Source organism: Sus scrofa, chromosome 2 (genome assembly GCF_000003025.6).
Source record: "Sus scrofa isolate TJ Tabasco breed Duroc chromosome 2, Sscrofa11.1, whole genome shotgun sequence".
Taxonomy (NCBI): domain Eukaryota; kingdom Metazoa; phylum Chordata; class Mammalia; order Artiodactyla; family Suidae; genus Sus; species Sus scrofa.
This window is the reverse complement of record NC_010444.4, coordinates 64297764-64313268: the sequence shown is the minus strand read 5'-3', so window position 1 is coordinate 64313268 and position 15505 is coordinate 64297764. Positions and strand designations below refer to the sequence as shown.

General features: G+C 45.5%; 1 protein-coding gene across 8 annotated transcripts in view; it reads right to left on the bottom strand.

Moving 5' to 3' along the window:
* Positions 1-14624, bottom strand: part of LOC100518417 (adhesion G protein-coupled receptor E2-like) — a 68921-nt gene extending 54297 nt beyond the window's left edge. For 2 of the 8 annotated variants that reach the window (XM_021083672.1, XM_021083673.1), the window contains exons 1-8: positions 9095-9510; positions 8402-8557; positions 4732-4863; positions 4018-4164; positions 3419-3565; positions 3285-3331; positions 3092-3169; positions 2509-2686 (exon numbers count right to left, since the gene is read on the bottom strand). In XM_021083672.1, coding sequence (XP_020939331.1) covers positions 2509-2686; positions 3092-3169; positions 3285-3331; positions 3419-3565; positions 4018-4164; positions 4732-4863; positions 8402-8557; positions 9095-9353 — 1144 coding nt within the window. In that variant the 5' untranslated portion in view covers positions 9354-9510. The other 6 variants (XM_021083675.1, XM_021083676.1, XM_021083674.1 and 3 more) reach the window with 6 other exon arrangements.

Below are 15505 nucleotides of genomic sequence, written 5' to 3'. Positions count from 1 at the left end.
GACCCCTACCTCACACAATACACAAAAATTAGCTCCAAATGGGTGGAAGACCTACATTTAAAAGGTAAAAGTAGAACACTTAGGAGAAAATATAGGGATAAATCTTCATGGTCTTTGTTCTGGAAGTAGATTCTTGTAAATGACTGAAAAAATGCAGAAGTAACAAAAGAAACAATAGATAATATAGACTTAATAAAAATGTAAAGTATTTTTTCATGGAAGTGAAAAGACTATGAAGAAAATGAAAATTCAATCTTCAGAATGTGAAGCTATTTCTGCAAATCACATATCTCATAGGATCTACTATTAGAATACATAGATAACTCTAAAATCTCAACAACCAAATGCAAAAAACAGGCAAAGGACTTGAATAGACATTTTTCAAAAAAAAAGACAAATATTCAACAATGACATGAAAAGATGTTACGCATCTTTAGGCACTAGGAAAATGCAGATCAAACCATGATGAGCTGTCCCCTGACACATACTAATGGCTATAATAAAAATACAACAAAATGAAAGTAACAAGTACTGCTGAGGATGAGGAGATTGGAACGTTTGTGCATTGCTGTTGAGAATCTAAAATGGAGAAATAGCCACTCTAGGAAAATAGCTTAGTGGCTTCTCAAAAAGTTGAACATAGATTACTGTATCACTCAGAGATTCCACTCCTAAGCATGTACCCCTAAAGAACTGAAACAAGGTATACAAACCTGTACGCTAATATCCATAATAGCACATTTACAACAATCTAAAGGTGACAACCACTCAAATGTCCATCAATGGATGGATGGATGAACAAAAGTGGCATATCCATATACAATGCATTATTATTCAGCCATAAAAGGAATGAAATACTGATACAACATGCTACAACATGAAACAATGTCAAAGACATTATGCTGAGCAAAAGAAGCTAGACTACCAGGTCACATATTGCATGATTCTATTCATACAAAATATCCAGAATGGCAAAGGCATAGAGACAGAAAACAGATAAGTAGTTGCCAGAGGCTGAAGGAAAGAATAAATGAGTGACTGCTTAGTGGATGCCAACTATACATTGGGGATGATGAAACTACTTTAGAAATAGAGGTGAGGGTGGTACGACTCTGTGAATGTACTAAATGCCACTGAATTGTATACTCTGGTTAAAAAGTGACTATATTATGTGAATGTGAATTTTATCTCAATAAAAATCATATTTAAATATCAAATAATACTAAATGCATACTCTTCCAAAATGAATAAATCGTTTTCTTTTGAAACTTTATATTTTATCTTTATTTTGTCATTTTGTGTTTTTTTAGGACTGCACCCATGGCATATGGAGGTTCCCAAGCTAGGGGTCTAATCAGAGCTACAGCTGCTGGCTTAACACCACACAGCAATGACAGATCCGAGACTTGTCTGCAACCTACACCACAGCTCAGGGCAACACCGGATCCTTAACCCAGTGAGCAAGGCCAGGGATCAAACCTACAACCTCCTGGTTCCTAATCAGATTCGTTTCTACTGCATCACAATGGGAACTCCTACGTTTTATCTTTAATTCTTCACTGCAAATATTTCCTCTCCTGATAATTTATTTTACAATGAAAATGTACATTATTTACAGTTTTCCATTTCTTTTTAACCATTTTGCTGTTTTTTACTGACATGTAATTGATATAGAATAATAGTTTCAGGTGTACAACACAATGATTCAATATTATTTTACATTTCAAGGAGTTCCCCTCGTGGCACAGCAGAAATGAACCTGACTAGGAACCATGAGGTTTTGGGTTCCATCCCTGGCCTCTCTCAGTGGGTTAAGGATCTGGCATGAGCTGTGGTACAGGTCGCAGATGTGGCTCAGATCTGGCATTGCTATGGCTCTGGCGTAGGCTGGCAGCTACAGCTCTGATTAGACCCCTAGCCTGGGAACCTCCATATGCCATGGGTGCAGCCCTAGACAAGACAAAAAAAAATACATTACAAAATGATCACTACAATAAGTCTAGTTACCATATGTCTCCATACAATATTTTTTTCTTTCTTTTTTTTCTTATTATGGTGGCACCTGTGGCACATAGAAGTTTCCAGGCAAGGGATCAATTGGAACTGCAGCTGCAGGCCTACGCCACAGCCATGGCAGCACTGGATCTGAGCTGCATCTGTGACCTATTCCATGTCTTTAACCCAGGGCCTGAACCTGCATCCTCACTGAGACAGCATCAGGTTCTTAACCTGTTAAGCCACAACAGGAGCTCTTGTCTCCATACAACATTGTTGACTATATTCCCTGTGCCATATATTACAGCCCCTTAACTTATTTATTTTACAATTGAAGGAAGTTTGCACCTCTTAATCCTCTCTCAACTATTTTGCTCTTAACCTTTTATTTTAATTCATTCATGAGATTAACACTGAGATATAAGCATGGTCACGTGACTCTAATAGAAGTGGAAAAGGAAGGAGGCAGGGAACAGGCAGAGGAGAAGCCGGAGGACAGTCCCAAGTACTTACCTGTGCCGGCAGATGAACTAAAAGTCACTGCCCCAATGGGTAGGGCCTTGCCCAGCCATCCCAGGGCATTCTCCAGGCCCAGGAGCAGATTAGTGGCCACAAACTGCTGCTCTGATTGGGACAGGTTTTCCAGGTCCTGGGGCCCCTCCAGCAGATCACCAACCTCCTGTATGAGGCCCTGGGAAGGGGAGTGGTAAAGAGTCAGGAGCCCATGGGCCAGAGAGGCTGCATGAAGTTCCCCGCTCAGCCACAGAGAACAGATCTTAGAGTGATATAAAGACAGTGCCCGATGGAATTCACTGAGTGGTCTTTGCCTCTGGAATCCAGTCACTCAGAGGTCAACCATGTTTACGAATGCCAAGTATGAGGTAAACCCAATATCCAGAAACAGCAAGAGGAAAGGTCACTAGTATGTTCACAGTGGTGTCTAACGGTGAGTACCAATATGTGTCCACTCATCCCACCCAGCCTGGAAGAGGTGGAGCTTCAGAGCAGCGCACCATTGTTTTGGGGTGTCTCCTTCCAGCCCAAAGAATCCTCCATCTCTATGGGATGCCTCCACCTCCTTTGGCTCTGCCCTTACCTGGACAGTGCTCTGAACAGAGGCTGAACTGAAGTTCCCACGTAGATCCTGGAGTCTGTGAAAGAAGCGGGAGAGCCTCTGGGGAAAAGGAGACGAGGGGGTCAGAGAGGCTCAGATGTGGGTGGAAGAGTTTGGGAGAAATGGGTAGGCTGTTCCAAGAGACTTCCTGCCCCTGGGTCAGTGTGCCACTCACCTGGCTCTTGATTCCAGGGGGTGGCATCCAGGTGGGGAAGGAGACCTCTGCAGGGGACAGGACAGTGGTTCATTAGGTATGGGAGTGTCTGCGTTTGTTGTGGGTGGGGTCTGGGGTCAGGTCAGGACAGGTACCTTCACAGATGGTGGTATTTTTCTTATTCTGGAATCCAGGTTTGGGCACCCAGCCTTGGGGGCAGTGGCACACATATGAACCCACAGTGTTGGTGCAGATGGTGGAGTTGTGACAATGATGCTCCCCGGAGCTGCACTCATCCTTATCTGGAGACACAAAGAAGGGAGTCAGCCCTGATGAGGGCCCTCTCTTGGCCCTGCCCCCTTTTCCCTATATTAGTACCCCTCCCCTCTCCAGGAGGTGATGCCAGCTGGTAACTCCATATCCTTGAGTGACAGATGCTGAAGTGAATTATGGGAAGTGTGCAGAGTGCTGACACACAGCAGGTGAGCCCCATACAGATATACAGTTTGTGAAAATGTTGAACTATCTTCATCCCAGTTTGTAATTAGCTGCTGCCTTGGAACCTTCCTCTTTAGTACCCAGCTCCTTCCCCAGGACCCCATAATTCTTTTCACGTTTAGCCTCAAAAGAATTGATGGCAGCACAGCAGAGCTCCCACAGTGTTCATTCTGCCTGGTTGGTGTGGGTGCCACTGAGCATGTGATGAGATGTTTTGAGTGTGGGTCTCCAGAAGTATGGTATCTGAGCTCTGAACCTTCGCAGATGGTGTTGTTTGGGCCGTTGGGGGACCCAGGAATCGGTTTCCAGCCAGGGCGACAGGGGCATTCATATCTGCCCACGAGGTTGAAGCAGTAGGTGGAGTTGTGACATGGGTTTGACCCCAGGGTACATTCATTCACATCTGAGGACAAAGCCAGAAGGTCAGGCCTCCCTTACTTCTCATGTTACCCACTTCTCATCACCTACTCTCAAGGACCCCACTGTGATGGCAGGCACCATCACCTGGTGAACTTTAACTTCACCTTCAAGGCACCTTATGGTGGCCTCCCTGAAAGATGAGTGAAACAGGGACCAGGGCCCCTAGTTTATGGTTGGAGACAAGGAGGGAAACTGAGTCCCGGGGGCTGGCCTTCCCCACCAAGGACTCTTGCCTGCTCCCTCCTGGGCCCTGGGTCGCAGTTCCCCTTCTGCAAAAAGGAAATGACAGCTTCCTCTGCTCGAATGTGACAGATGAGGAAGGGGCAAGGTCTCAAGTGTGCTCACAAAGGAAGCCCAGGCTCGGAAGGCTCTGCCACCTCCCTGGCCTGTGGAAGGATCTTTCAGGGAGGTGAATCCTTGGGCTGGGCCTCAGCAGGTTCTTGGCCTTGCGGGAACCTGAGGTGCTTCTCCATCCTCCTTGGGTTCCAGAAACTACCTCAGCTCCTTCCCCAGGTCCAGTCTGGCCTCCCTGGCTTCCCAGGGCCTCTACCTGTGCACAGCTTTGGGTCCCTTGGGTTGAGCTTGAAGCCAGGTAGGCACTGGCAGGTGTAGCTGCCCTGGGTGTTGATGCAGATGCTGTGGCTTTTACAGATTCTCAGTTTCTGCTGACATTCGTCCACGTCTGTAAGGGGAAGGAGAAGGTGATGGATGCCCACTGCTGTGGACAGCCTTCCAACTGGGGGTCGGCCATGTTTCCTGGCATGGAAGCATCCAGAAAGCCTCACTTTCTCTTCCCTGGTGAATGGGTGCCTTTTCTAAATTCCATGGAGGCATCCTATGGGTGAGCACAATGGCCCAGACATTCTCTTGTCCAGAAGTGGCCCAAGTCCCCCCTGTCTGCCAGCTGTATCTCTCTCTGCCTCCCTGGACAGCTCCCAGCTGGGGTAAGGACATCACAACTGTCTCTGTTCTAGCCTGAGTATTTGGACAAAGCCCAGGGTGTGCCTTTCTGGGAACCAAGTGCAGGGGAAGTGCTGTGGACCCTGAGAAGGGCCCATCTTGGCTCCCAGTGGTGGACTTTGTCCTGACTACCCCAGGGCCAGGGCTGCCAGCTGACTTTTCTTTGGAGTCCTGATGACCCTGGTGACAGCACTCTCCCATCCATGGTAATGAGACTCAAGCTCCATAGAGATGGACCAAGACCCACCCTGAGCCAAGCCCCTCAAGGATGAGACTTTTGGGCACCAGCATGAAAAATAAGGATGAAAGGCCAGGGCTGTCCAGACAATGGGCACCAGGCCATGCTGGACAGTGGGGCTGATGTGGCCAGGCACCCTTGGGGCTATGAAGGTGTCTTTTTCTTATTCCCATTAAGGTACTGCCTAGACTGGCAGGAAGTGGTGAAAATCCACATCTGAGCAAGGCCAGTGGTGGATGAATGCTAAGTAGCTGGAACAGGGAGCAGGTGCTCCTAGGCGATGGGTGGCAGGCATCTCTGTCATCTCAGCCCTTGGCCTCCCACTAGGGACATAGATCTATGGGCCCTGGCAAGTGGCGCTCAGCCTCCATTTTCTGTCCCCAAGTGGTCTGGGTCACCATAAGGCCTGGGTTGACCTCTTCAGTAGAAGGTCAGGCCAGGGGCAGTGGTCCCCAGTGACAACCTCTCTTGTCATCTGGTCCAGATGGAAGCCCTTTTTATTTATTAATTTGTTTATTTTTATTAAAGTATAGTTGATTTACAGTGTTGTTTCAATTACTACTGTATAGCAAAGTGACCAAGTCATACATAGATATACATTCTTATTCTTGTACAATCTTCCATCATGTTCGATCACAAGTGGTGGGATATAGTTCCCTGTGCTGTAGAGTAGGACCTCATTGTTTATCTATTCTAAATGGAATAGTTCGCGTCTACTCACCCCACACTCCCAGTCCATCCCGCTACCCCTCCGCCTCCTTGAATGGAAGCCTCTTTGTTCATCTGACTTTTCAGGGAGGAGGTCGACATCAACCTGCCCACTCCCGACACAACATCCTCCCAAGCACCAGTCATCAGAGCTGCCTCAGATCCATGAACTGGAATTACTGGGGAAGGTCAGGGTGGGACCCTGCATGGGGAAAATATATGGAAGGCTGAGCAGCTGAGAAATGAAGTTAGGGTGCCAGGATGCATCTTCTCCAAGTGGATTTTTGGCCAGGCGCAAGACCGACCAAGGACAATGGGTCTGCCCTTGAATTCTCCATCTTTCCACATTTCTGGACAGTATTCCATGGTTCTCCATGACCCAGGATTTCTGAGAGGCCTCCAGTGTGGGCAGGTCTCACCCAAACAGTCACTGACTATGACAGAGAGGATATTTTTCTGGAACACATGATGCTGTGAGCTCACTGAGTATTTGGAATGTTGATCTCCCTTTCGTTTTACACAAATAAGATGCCAAGTGGTGGTGGGGGGAATGTTCCAAACATTCAGAAATGACCCTCCATAGATGGTTCTGAGCCTTGGGGTTCAGAGATGGTCAGGGGACTATGTAGGTACCCAAGACTGTCCTCTGATGCCTGGAGCAGGTGGGACAAGAGTCCCAGTGAGCAGGCCTGGTCTCATGCCCATAGCAGACCCCACATCTAGGACATAGGTGAACATTTCCTTTGATGTGATGAAGGCTGGAATGCAGAGGTGGGGGTGCACAGACAGTCCAGCTGAACCAGTTCCAGATCTAGGTCTTCCAGCAGCTGGTCCAAACCAGCAGACTGCTCTCTCCCTGTCGCCCAGCTCACGGTCCATTTGGGTCCTCTCCCACCTCCCTCTTGTTCATCCATGACTGCAGGGGCTCACGACAGTTGAAGGGCAGCGCCCCCAGTCCAAGAACACTGATTGGAATCCATGACCACCATGTGCAGTCATGCAGGTTGCTCACTGCACAAGGATATCTGACCAAAGAAACAAGTGGCTCACTCTCCATTCCTCAAACACGGTGTTCACAAGATGAGGGACCTTTTTCCAACTCACACGAAGGCTCTGTCTTCTGGCCAGAGCACATATTTCAAGTACAACATCCACTCACAGAGGCCCCTGGGAACCAGCAGTGCCTCCACACAGATGAGGTCCCCTCTGGCCTCCCACCAGGATGATCTGCTACCCTCCCTGCCCAGGGAAGGAAGGAAGGGGCTGGGATTAGGTTTGGGGCTCTTCCTCTGCAGGAGGGTAGGCTTGCGGACCCTCCTCAGAGTCCTCTGGACCCTGGGCTCAGCCTCCTCCTCACCTCTCACCTTCACTCTCCTCCCATCCCCATCTTCAGTATTTGGCTCTAACCCCCTCTATTGATGAGCTGTGGCTTCCATCTGGTCACTGCTGGTTCCAACTGTCCCTGTAGGTGCCTGAAGCCTGTCTGCTCCCCCTGGAAAGGAGGCAAAGCCTAGTGATGTGAGGAGACCAGGCTCTTCCTGGGTCCCTGGTGAGGGTTTAGACCAGGACAGCTGTTCACTGAGCCCCCATCCTGGGGCACATCCCCAGGGATGCACAACTTGGAGAAGGCACATTAGATCATAATGATTATAACTTTAAAAACCCAGAGTTCCCTGGTGGCACAGTGGGTTAAGGATCTGTCACTGCTGTGGCTCAGGTTGCTGCTGTGGCACAGGTTTGATCCCTGGCCTGGGAACTTCCAAATGCTGTGTGCACAGCCAAGAAATAAATAAATAAGGTAAAACAAAGTAAATAAAATAAAACGTAAAAGCCATCACTCTTTTTTGTTTGCGGTCTCAGATATCTTCCCAGCAATTCTATGAGGCAAGCACCATTGTCAGTCCCTTTTTACAGATAGGTAAACTGAGGCACAGAGAGGTGAATTAACTTGTCCAAGATCACACAGACACTTTTAACAAAACACAAAGCTACTTTTATTTTTTTTCTATGAAATATAGGGACTCTATAAAACACATACCCAAGATCACAATATTATCACATCTCATATGTTAACAATGACTTCTGAATAAGTACCCTCACCAGTGTCTTATACACACAGAAAAGCTAGGATTTGGGCCCTTGGCTCATGCACCCTCTCTCTGTGCAGGTGGGACAGGCGCAAGCACATCTGTCTCAACTCAGACTTGGGTGCTACACCTGTAACCAAGCCCCTGGCCCCTGGATGCTTCAGGAATGATTCTGGTGACCCTAAACCTCATGTATGGAGAGGTAGAAGATGCAGGGTCATTCATACCTTGACAGGTGTTCTCATTCTCATTCCTGAACACTGGTGCCCCAGAAGCAAGTTCATATCCTGGAACGCATATGCAGTGGTAGCTGCCTTCTGTGTTCTGGCAGTCTGCACCCTTTCCACAGGACACGGCCGTGGGTGGTGCACACTCATTGATATCTGGAACACAGCAGGGCAAAGGGTCATATCCTAAAGGCATGAGTTCCTTGAAGGCAGAGATCACCATTCCCTACTTGACTCCCTAAAGCTGATCCTGATGCATATTCCATGTTTTTTTGGTAAGAATTAGACTTCAGGCAATACTGCTGAGGTTGGGCTGCAGCTGGAGCAAGCCACTCCTGAAGGTTGTGCAATCAGCTCTGCTCTTCTTGGCCCTCTGGCTGACACCCCAGGTTTAGACATGGCAAAGCGAGAGGTGGGTAGAAGCTCTGTACCCCCTCGCCAGGCCTGAAAGAACAAACTGAGGCATAGACTCCACACTCCTGGACACCCAGCCCCTCCCTCTCTAGGAAGTCAGGTTTATTTATTCCTTTATCTCTCCACCAGCATATCTTTTCCCTTTCTCTTGTTTTTTGTTCTTGATGACAGTTCTGAGGACAAAGGCTTAGGCCCCCAATCGACACCCATGTCCCCCCTGCAATTGTGCTGTATCCCACAATCTCTGCTTGTCCCTCCACCACCCCTAGGTCACTGTACCATCACAACTGTCCGAGGGGCTGGTGAAGACCTCCCCAGATGAAGCACTGAATCCCGGAAGGCAGCGGCAGGCAGTGCTGTTGACACATGAGGAGTTTGGAGGGCACCACCGAGCACAGGCTGTGGGGACAGATGTAGGGACGGAGACCATGGTCAGAAGGCTCAAGGAAGGAAAGAAAACAGCTGGCAGCGGGGGTGCAAGAGCAGAGGAAGGGAGGGAGGGAGGAGGGGAGTTGACTGCCATCAAAACAGGAAGCATTCAGAACATTCTGAGCATTCAGGGAAGAAGAAACTACTTCTCTATTCCCAGAAAACAATGTATGCAACTCACTTGCAAAATAAGCCTCCATTTTCCCCTTATTAATGAGAGGACCTGGACTCTGGCATGCACTCTCTACCTGCCCCGCTAGTGGAGTTGGATAGGCAGACTCACCTTTCGTGCTCTGGGCTGCAGGTCCCCATGGCAACAGCAGCAGCACCAAGAGTCCTGGGCCAGAAAGACAGAGATAACAAGGATAGGAAAGTGGAGCTCCCATTTCAACCTTTTTCCACATGGCCATCCCCTCCTGGGGAAGGGGGCTCTGGCCCTGCAGCCCACCGTTTTCCAGCAGTGTCCTGGGATTCAGCTTTTCTCCTCCATCTCCCAAGGGTCCCCAAGGAATGAGTCACTGACAGGCACAGCCTTTGTGGAACCTCGTTTGCTACATGTAAGGGGACAGAATGTGTACAGACAGCTGATGACTGGGACACATCTTAGAAACTCCAACTTCTCCCAAAGGAGGAATTATATCTGAAGGAGAAGGTCCTCATATTGGTGTGCCTTTGCCCATACCCAGGTTCTTGGTTCTCTGGCAATGGCAGAAATCTGCTTTGAGGATTTCCCTCCAGGATCACTCCTCCTGTTTAAGGCAACATGTTTCAGAGCATACAACAAGAGCATGGGTATTGGAGTCAGATGGCCCAAAATCTGAGCCCTAGCTTACAGTGTCTGCAGGACATTGATCCATGGAATTGAGAGACAGGGAGTTGAGGACAGGTGAGTATTAGAACTAAGGCACCTGCAGGTAGAGCCACGACCTCCTGGTTGAGTGGCTTCTCCAGGTGCTTTACAAATGAGCTCCTGGCCCTGCTATAGTGCATAGGGGGCACAACTTTCCCCTTGATTTCCAGTCCTTCCCTAAGAAAGGAGTCACTGACAGCAGTAGGCTTTGTGGTATGAAACCACTATGGGTGTCAAGGGATGGAATCTACCCCACAGGCAATGACCAGTCTCCCCTATCAAGGGCTGTCATCCCAGTCAAGTGACCGCTATGAAAATCTGCTCAGATCTGTGTGCTTTTACAGGATATTTCTTGGGTAACAGGGGGAAAAAACAATTCTTCTTCCAGACTTCCACCATTTTAACATTGTGTAAGGTGATAGAGGACCCTGGTGGACAATTCAGAACTGGATATGCTCAAATACGCATCCAAACTTCCACCTGGTGGCCACACAGCCTTGGGAACACCACCTATCCTTTGAATCACAATTTCCCCAGTTCAAAATGAGTACGGTGGTCATGATAATAGGATGAGATTTATTTTGGTTGTAGATGAGTGAAAACTAATAGGGGGTTAGCACAGTGCCTGGCAAAGAGTAAACAGTCTACATGTCTGCTAAAGAGAAAGAAGAAATAAGAGAAGGTGTGGGATGGAAATACTATAAAACTGGATTGTGATGATTATCGCACAACTATAAATATAATAAATTCATTGATTAATAAAAAATAAATAATAATAATAACATAAAACTCAAAAATAAAGAAAATGAAATGAATGGATAAAGATATGGTACATATATACAATGGAATATTACTGAGCCATAAAAAAGAATTAAATAATGCCATTTGCAGCAACATGGATGGACCTAGAGGTTCTCATAATAAGCAAAGTCAGAAAGAGAAAGACAAATATGGTATCACTCATATGTGGAATCTAAAATATGACACAATTGATATCTACAAAACAGAATCAGACTCAGACATAGAGAACAGACTTGTGCTTGCCGAGGGGGAGGGGCTGTGAGGGGGAGAGGGAGTGGGGGTTTAGGGATAGCAGATGCAAACTATTATATATAGAATAGATAAGCAACAAACTGTTATACATAGGATGGCTACAATAGGGAACTATATTAAATATTCTGTAATAAACCATAATGGAAAGATATATATATGTATATGTTTGTATAACTGAGTCATTTTGTTATACAGAAGAAATCAACACCTCTTTGTAAATCAACTATACTTCAATAACTTTTTTAAAAAAGAAGAAGAAAATGAGGAACAGAGATTCTCTCCTGTTCCTGTATTACAGACTTATTACCTAAGACATACTTGCATCTGGATCAGACTCCAGGCTCAGGCAGAATTACATGCTTACCTTGGTTCTCTCAGGGTCAGAGTCCCAGACTTCCACTCTTCACTCTTTGCCCAAGAAATGTTCCTTTTCTCTTGGGGCTCGGTCCAGTGGTAAAGAGAACCAGGCTCCAGGGCCAGATCGCCTGAGACCAAACCCAGAGTGGATCTGCCCCTTAGGAAATTTGTTTAGGCCTCCCATGCCTCAGATGCCCCACCAACTATGTCCCTTCCACTTTCTAAAGAGTGGCATCCAAAGCAGGATCTAATGGGTGACATTACAGCCTAACATCCCATATATATGAATAAAATAATTCAGTCTTCTGAATAAATTGTAGACATGCACACCTAAAAGTGTAAATATCTTGAAGAAACAAATTTTTCTCTCCATTTCTTTCCCGTTGGGGGGATGGGCAGGTACATGCCTGCAGCATGCAGAAGTTCCCAGGCTAGGATTGAAACCCACCCATAGCAGCAATGCTGTGTGCAATGACAATGCCAGATCCTTTTTTTTTTTTTTTGTCTTTTTGCCATTTCTTAGGCCACTCCCATGGCATATGGAGGTTCCCAGGCTAGGGGTCTAATCGGAGCTGTAGCTACCAGCCTACACCAGAGCCACAGCAACGCAGGATCCAAGCCATGTCTGCAACCTACACCACAGCTCATGGCAACGCCAGATCGTCAACCCACTGAGCAAGGGCAGGGATCGAACCTGCAACCTCATGGTTCCTAGTCAGATTTGTTATCCACTGCACCATGATGGGAACTCCAGACAATGCCAGATCCTTAACCTGCTGTGCCACAAAGGAACTCCTGCTCTCCCAGTTTTTAATGGCCCATGGCATTTTGGACCTTAGACCCTCCAAAATGTGCCCAGCTTAAAAAAAAAAAAAAAAAAAAAAACATGTTCCACAAATAAAATGATAAGAAATCTGGGTATTTTTATAAAACCAGGAAATAAATTACAACCAATGAGGACGACATATAAGAAACACCTAACCAAATGTATACATAGATATAGATATATGACTGGGTCACTTTGCTGTACAGCAGAAATTTAGAGAACATTTTAAATCAAATATAGTTTTAAAAAAATAAATAAATAAAATTTTATTATAGTAGAAATAAAAAAGACACCTAACCTACTAGGTAACAGGTATTATCCTAAACATTGAAAGAAATAGACTAATTGGAATTAAGCTGACCTCACTGATACTGGTTTTCAGTAATTCACTGTTATTGGATTCAAATCATTCCATGACCTACACAAAGCCTAAGACTAAAGGACAATGTTTTTCTTTAGCACATCAGAGTTTTTAGAGTTTGGGCTATGAACTCATCTAAAAAAAAAAAGCATATAAGTGGTGAGATGGTTAATTTTATGTGTCAATTTGCCTCAACCAAGCAACCAGATATTTGGTCAAACACTAGTCTACATGTTGCTGCAAAGGTGTTTTAGATGAGTTGACATTTAAATCAGTACATTTGAATAAACATATTACCCTCCATAATCTGGTGGGCCTCATCCAATCACTTGAAGACCTTAGAGAAAAAAAAAATGACCTCCTCCAAGGAAGAGAAATTCTAAAAGATATATGCACCTCTATGTTCACTGCAGCACTATTCACCATAGCCAAGACATGGAAACAACCTAAATGCCCATCGACAGATGAATGGATTAAGAAGATGTAGGGAGTTCCCGTCGTGGCGCAGTGGTTAACAAATCCGACTAGGAACCATGAGGTTGCAGGTTCGATCCCTGCCCTTGCTCAGTGGGTTAACGATCCGGCGTTGCCCTGAGCTGTGGTGTAGGTTGCAGACGTGGCTCGGATCACGCGTTGCTGTGGCTCTGGCGTAGGCCGGTGGCTACAGCTCCGATTCAATCCCTAGCCTGGGAACCTCCATATGCCACGGGAGCGGCCCAAGAAATAGCAACAACAACAACAAAAAAGACAAAAGACAAAAAAAAAAAAAAAAAAAAGAAGGTGTAGTACATCTTTTATGGCTGAATACCACTCAGCCATAAAAAAGAACAAAATAATGCCATTTGCAGCAACATGGATGCAACTAGAGATTCTCATACTAAGTGAAGTGAGTCAGAAAGAGAAAGACAAACACCATGTGATATCACTTATACATGGAATCTAATATATGGCACAAATGAACCTATCTACAGAAAAGAAACAAACTCATGGACATGGACAACAGACTTGTGTTTGCCAAGGGGGAGGGGGAGGGAATGGGATGTACTGGGAGTTTGGGGTTAGTAGATGCAAACTATTGCATTTAGTACGGATAAGCAATGAGATCCTGCTGTATAGCACAGGGAACTATCTCTAATCACTTGTGATGGAACATGATGGAGATTAATGTGAGAAAAAGGGTATGTATATATATATATATACACACATATATATGTACAACTTGGTGCACAGCAGAAATTGACAGAATATTGAAAAGCAACTGTAATAAAAAAAATTTAATCTGGTAAAATAAGTAAGAAAATTCTGCTTACAGATAGCCTTCAGACTTGAGATGCAACATCAAGCTCTTCCTGGGTTTCCAGCCTTCCTGCCTCAGATCTTTGAACTTTCCAATCTCCACAATCTCATGAACTAGTTCCTTAAATTAATCCCTTTCTCTCTCTCTCTGTCTCTCTGTCTCTCTGTCTCTGTCTCTGTCTCTCTCTCTCCATATATATATATATACACCCCACTGGTTATGTTTCTCTGGAGAACTTGGACTAATACACATGGCGAAATAAGACATCTTTGTTAAAGTCCCAACTTTCTACTTTGAGAACTTAATATAATGGCGTTAATGACCTTCTTAAAACTCCATTCCTGCTCTCCCTTTCAGAGATAGTGGGGAAGCCAGAAGAAAAATAAAAGCCAGAAGTAAAGCAAAGAACAGAGAAAATTCTCACACTGGGTGAATAGTCCCAGATAGCTTTAGTTATAATTCTACCTACCTGGCAGCAACCTTAGATATCTGTTTCTCATGGTGCAGAGACCAGTGAGCTCAGCCGTGGAGGATGTCTTATCTCGGTCTGCGTGTTTTCATCATGACTTGTGTTTTACATGAGCAAACAGGAAGTCATGGGCCTGGATGCTTTCTTCCCCCTCTTCTGCTGGATGTTTTCTTCTCTTTAACTTATAATTTACGAAGTATTACTTTTGTTTTTACTGCAAGCCTCCAAGAGGGTGGTTTTTATGTCTTTTTGATATAGGAAGACCCCCCTACATCAAACATGAAGAAGTATTCCCCTGATCTTTTTGCCCCTTTGAGGACCCTAGTTCAGAGTAAACAGCTTCTCTAATCATTACCTATTAAGAGATTTAAGTTTCTACTTTGAAATCAATGTAGATTAAGAAGAAGTTGCAAAACAATACAAAGAGGTTTTTTTCTTACAAAGGTTATCATTGCATGCAATGAGAGTCCAACGTCTAAACCGAGAAACTGGCATTGGTACAAGGTGTGTGTATAATTCCATGTCATTTTATCACATGTGTCGATTCCTGTAACTATCACTGACATCTAGATACATAAATATTCCATCATCACAAAGGTCTCCCTCAAGTGAGTGTCTCAGGTTCCTAGCCAATAGCGTCACTGTCAATAGGCTTGCTCCAACAGAATTCCAACCAACAAGCATGTGAATGAGCTTGGAAATGAAGCCTTCCCCAGTCAAGCCTTGAGATGAGACCACAGCTGCAGCCAACATATTGACAGAAGCTTTGTGAGAATCTAACAAAATACTATAAATCAACTATACTTCAATCAAATCAATAATAAATTAATAATTAATAATAATTAGTGTGTTGTTTTAGCCTGCTTGGGGGGGGATTTTTAATGCAGCCGTTAGTAACTAATACACACCATAACAGAATTCTCCTTGATAAGGCTCTAAACTACCTTTTCAACCTTATCTTGCCCTCCCCACCAGACCATGCTCCTCTCACACCTGGGTGTTGAAAAGCTAGGACTTATCGCACACTGTTCCTGTCTCAAGGAGGCTC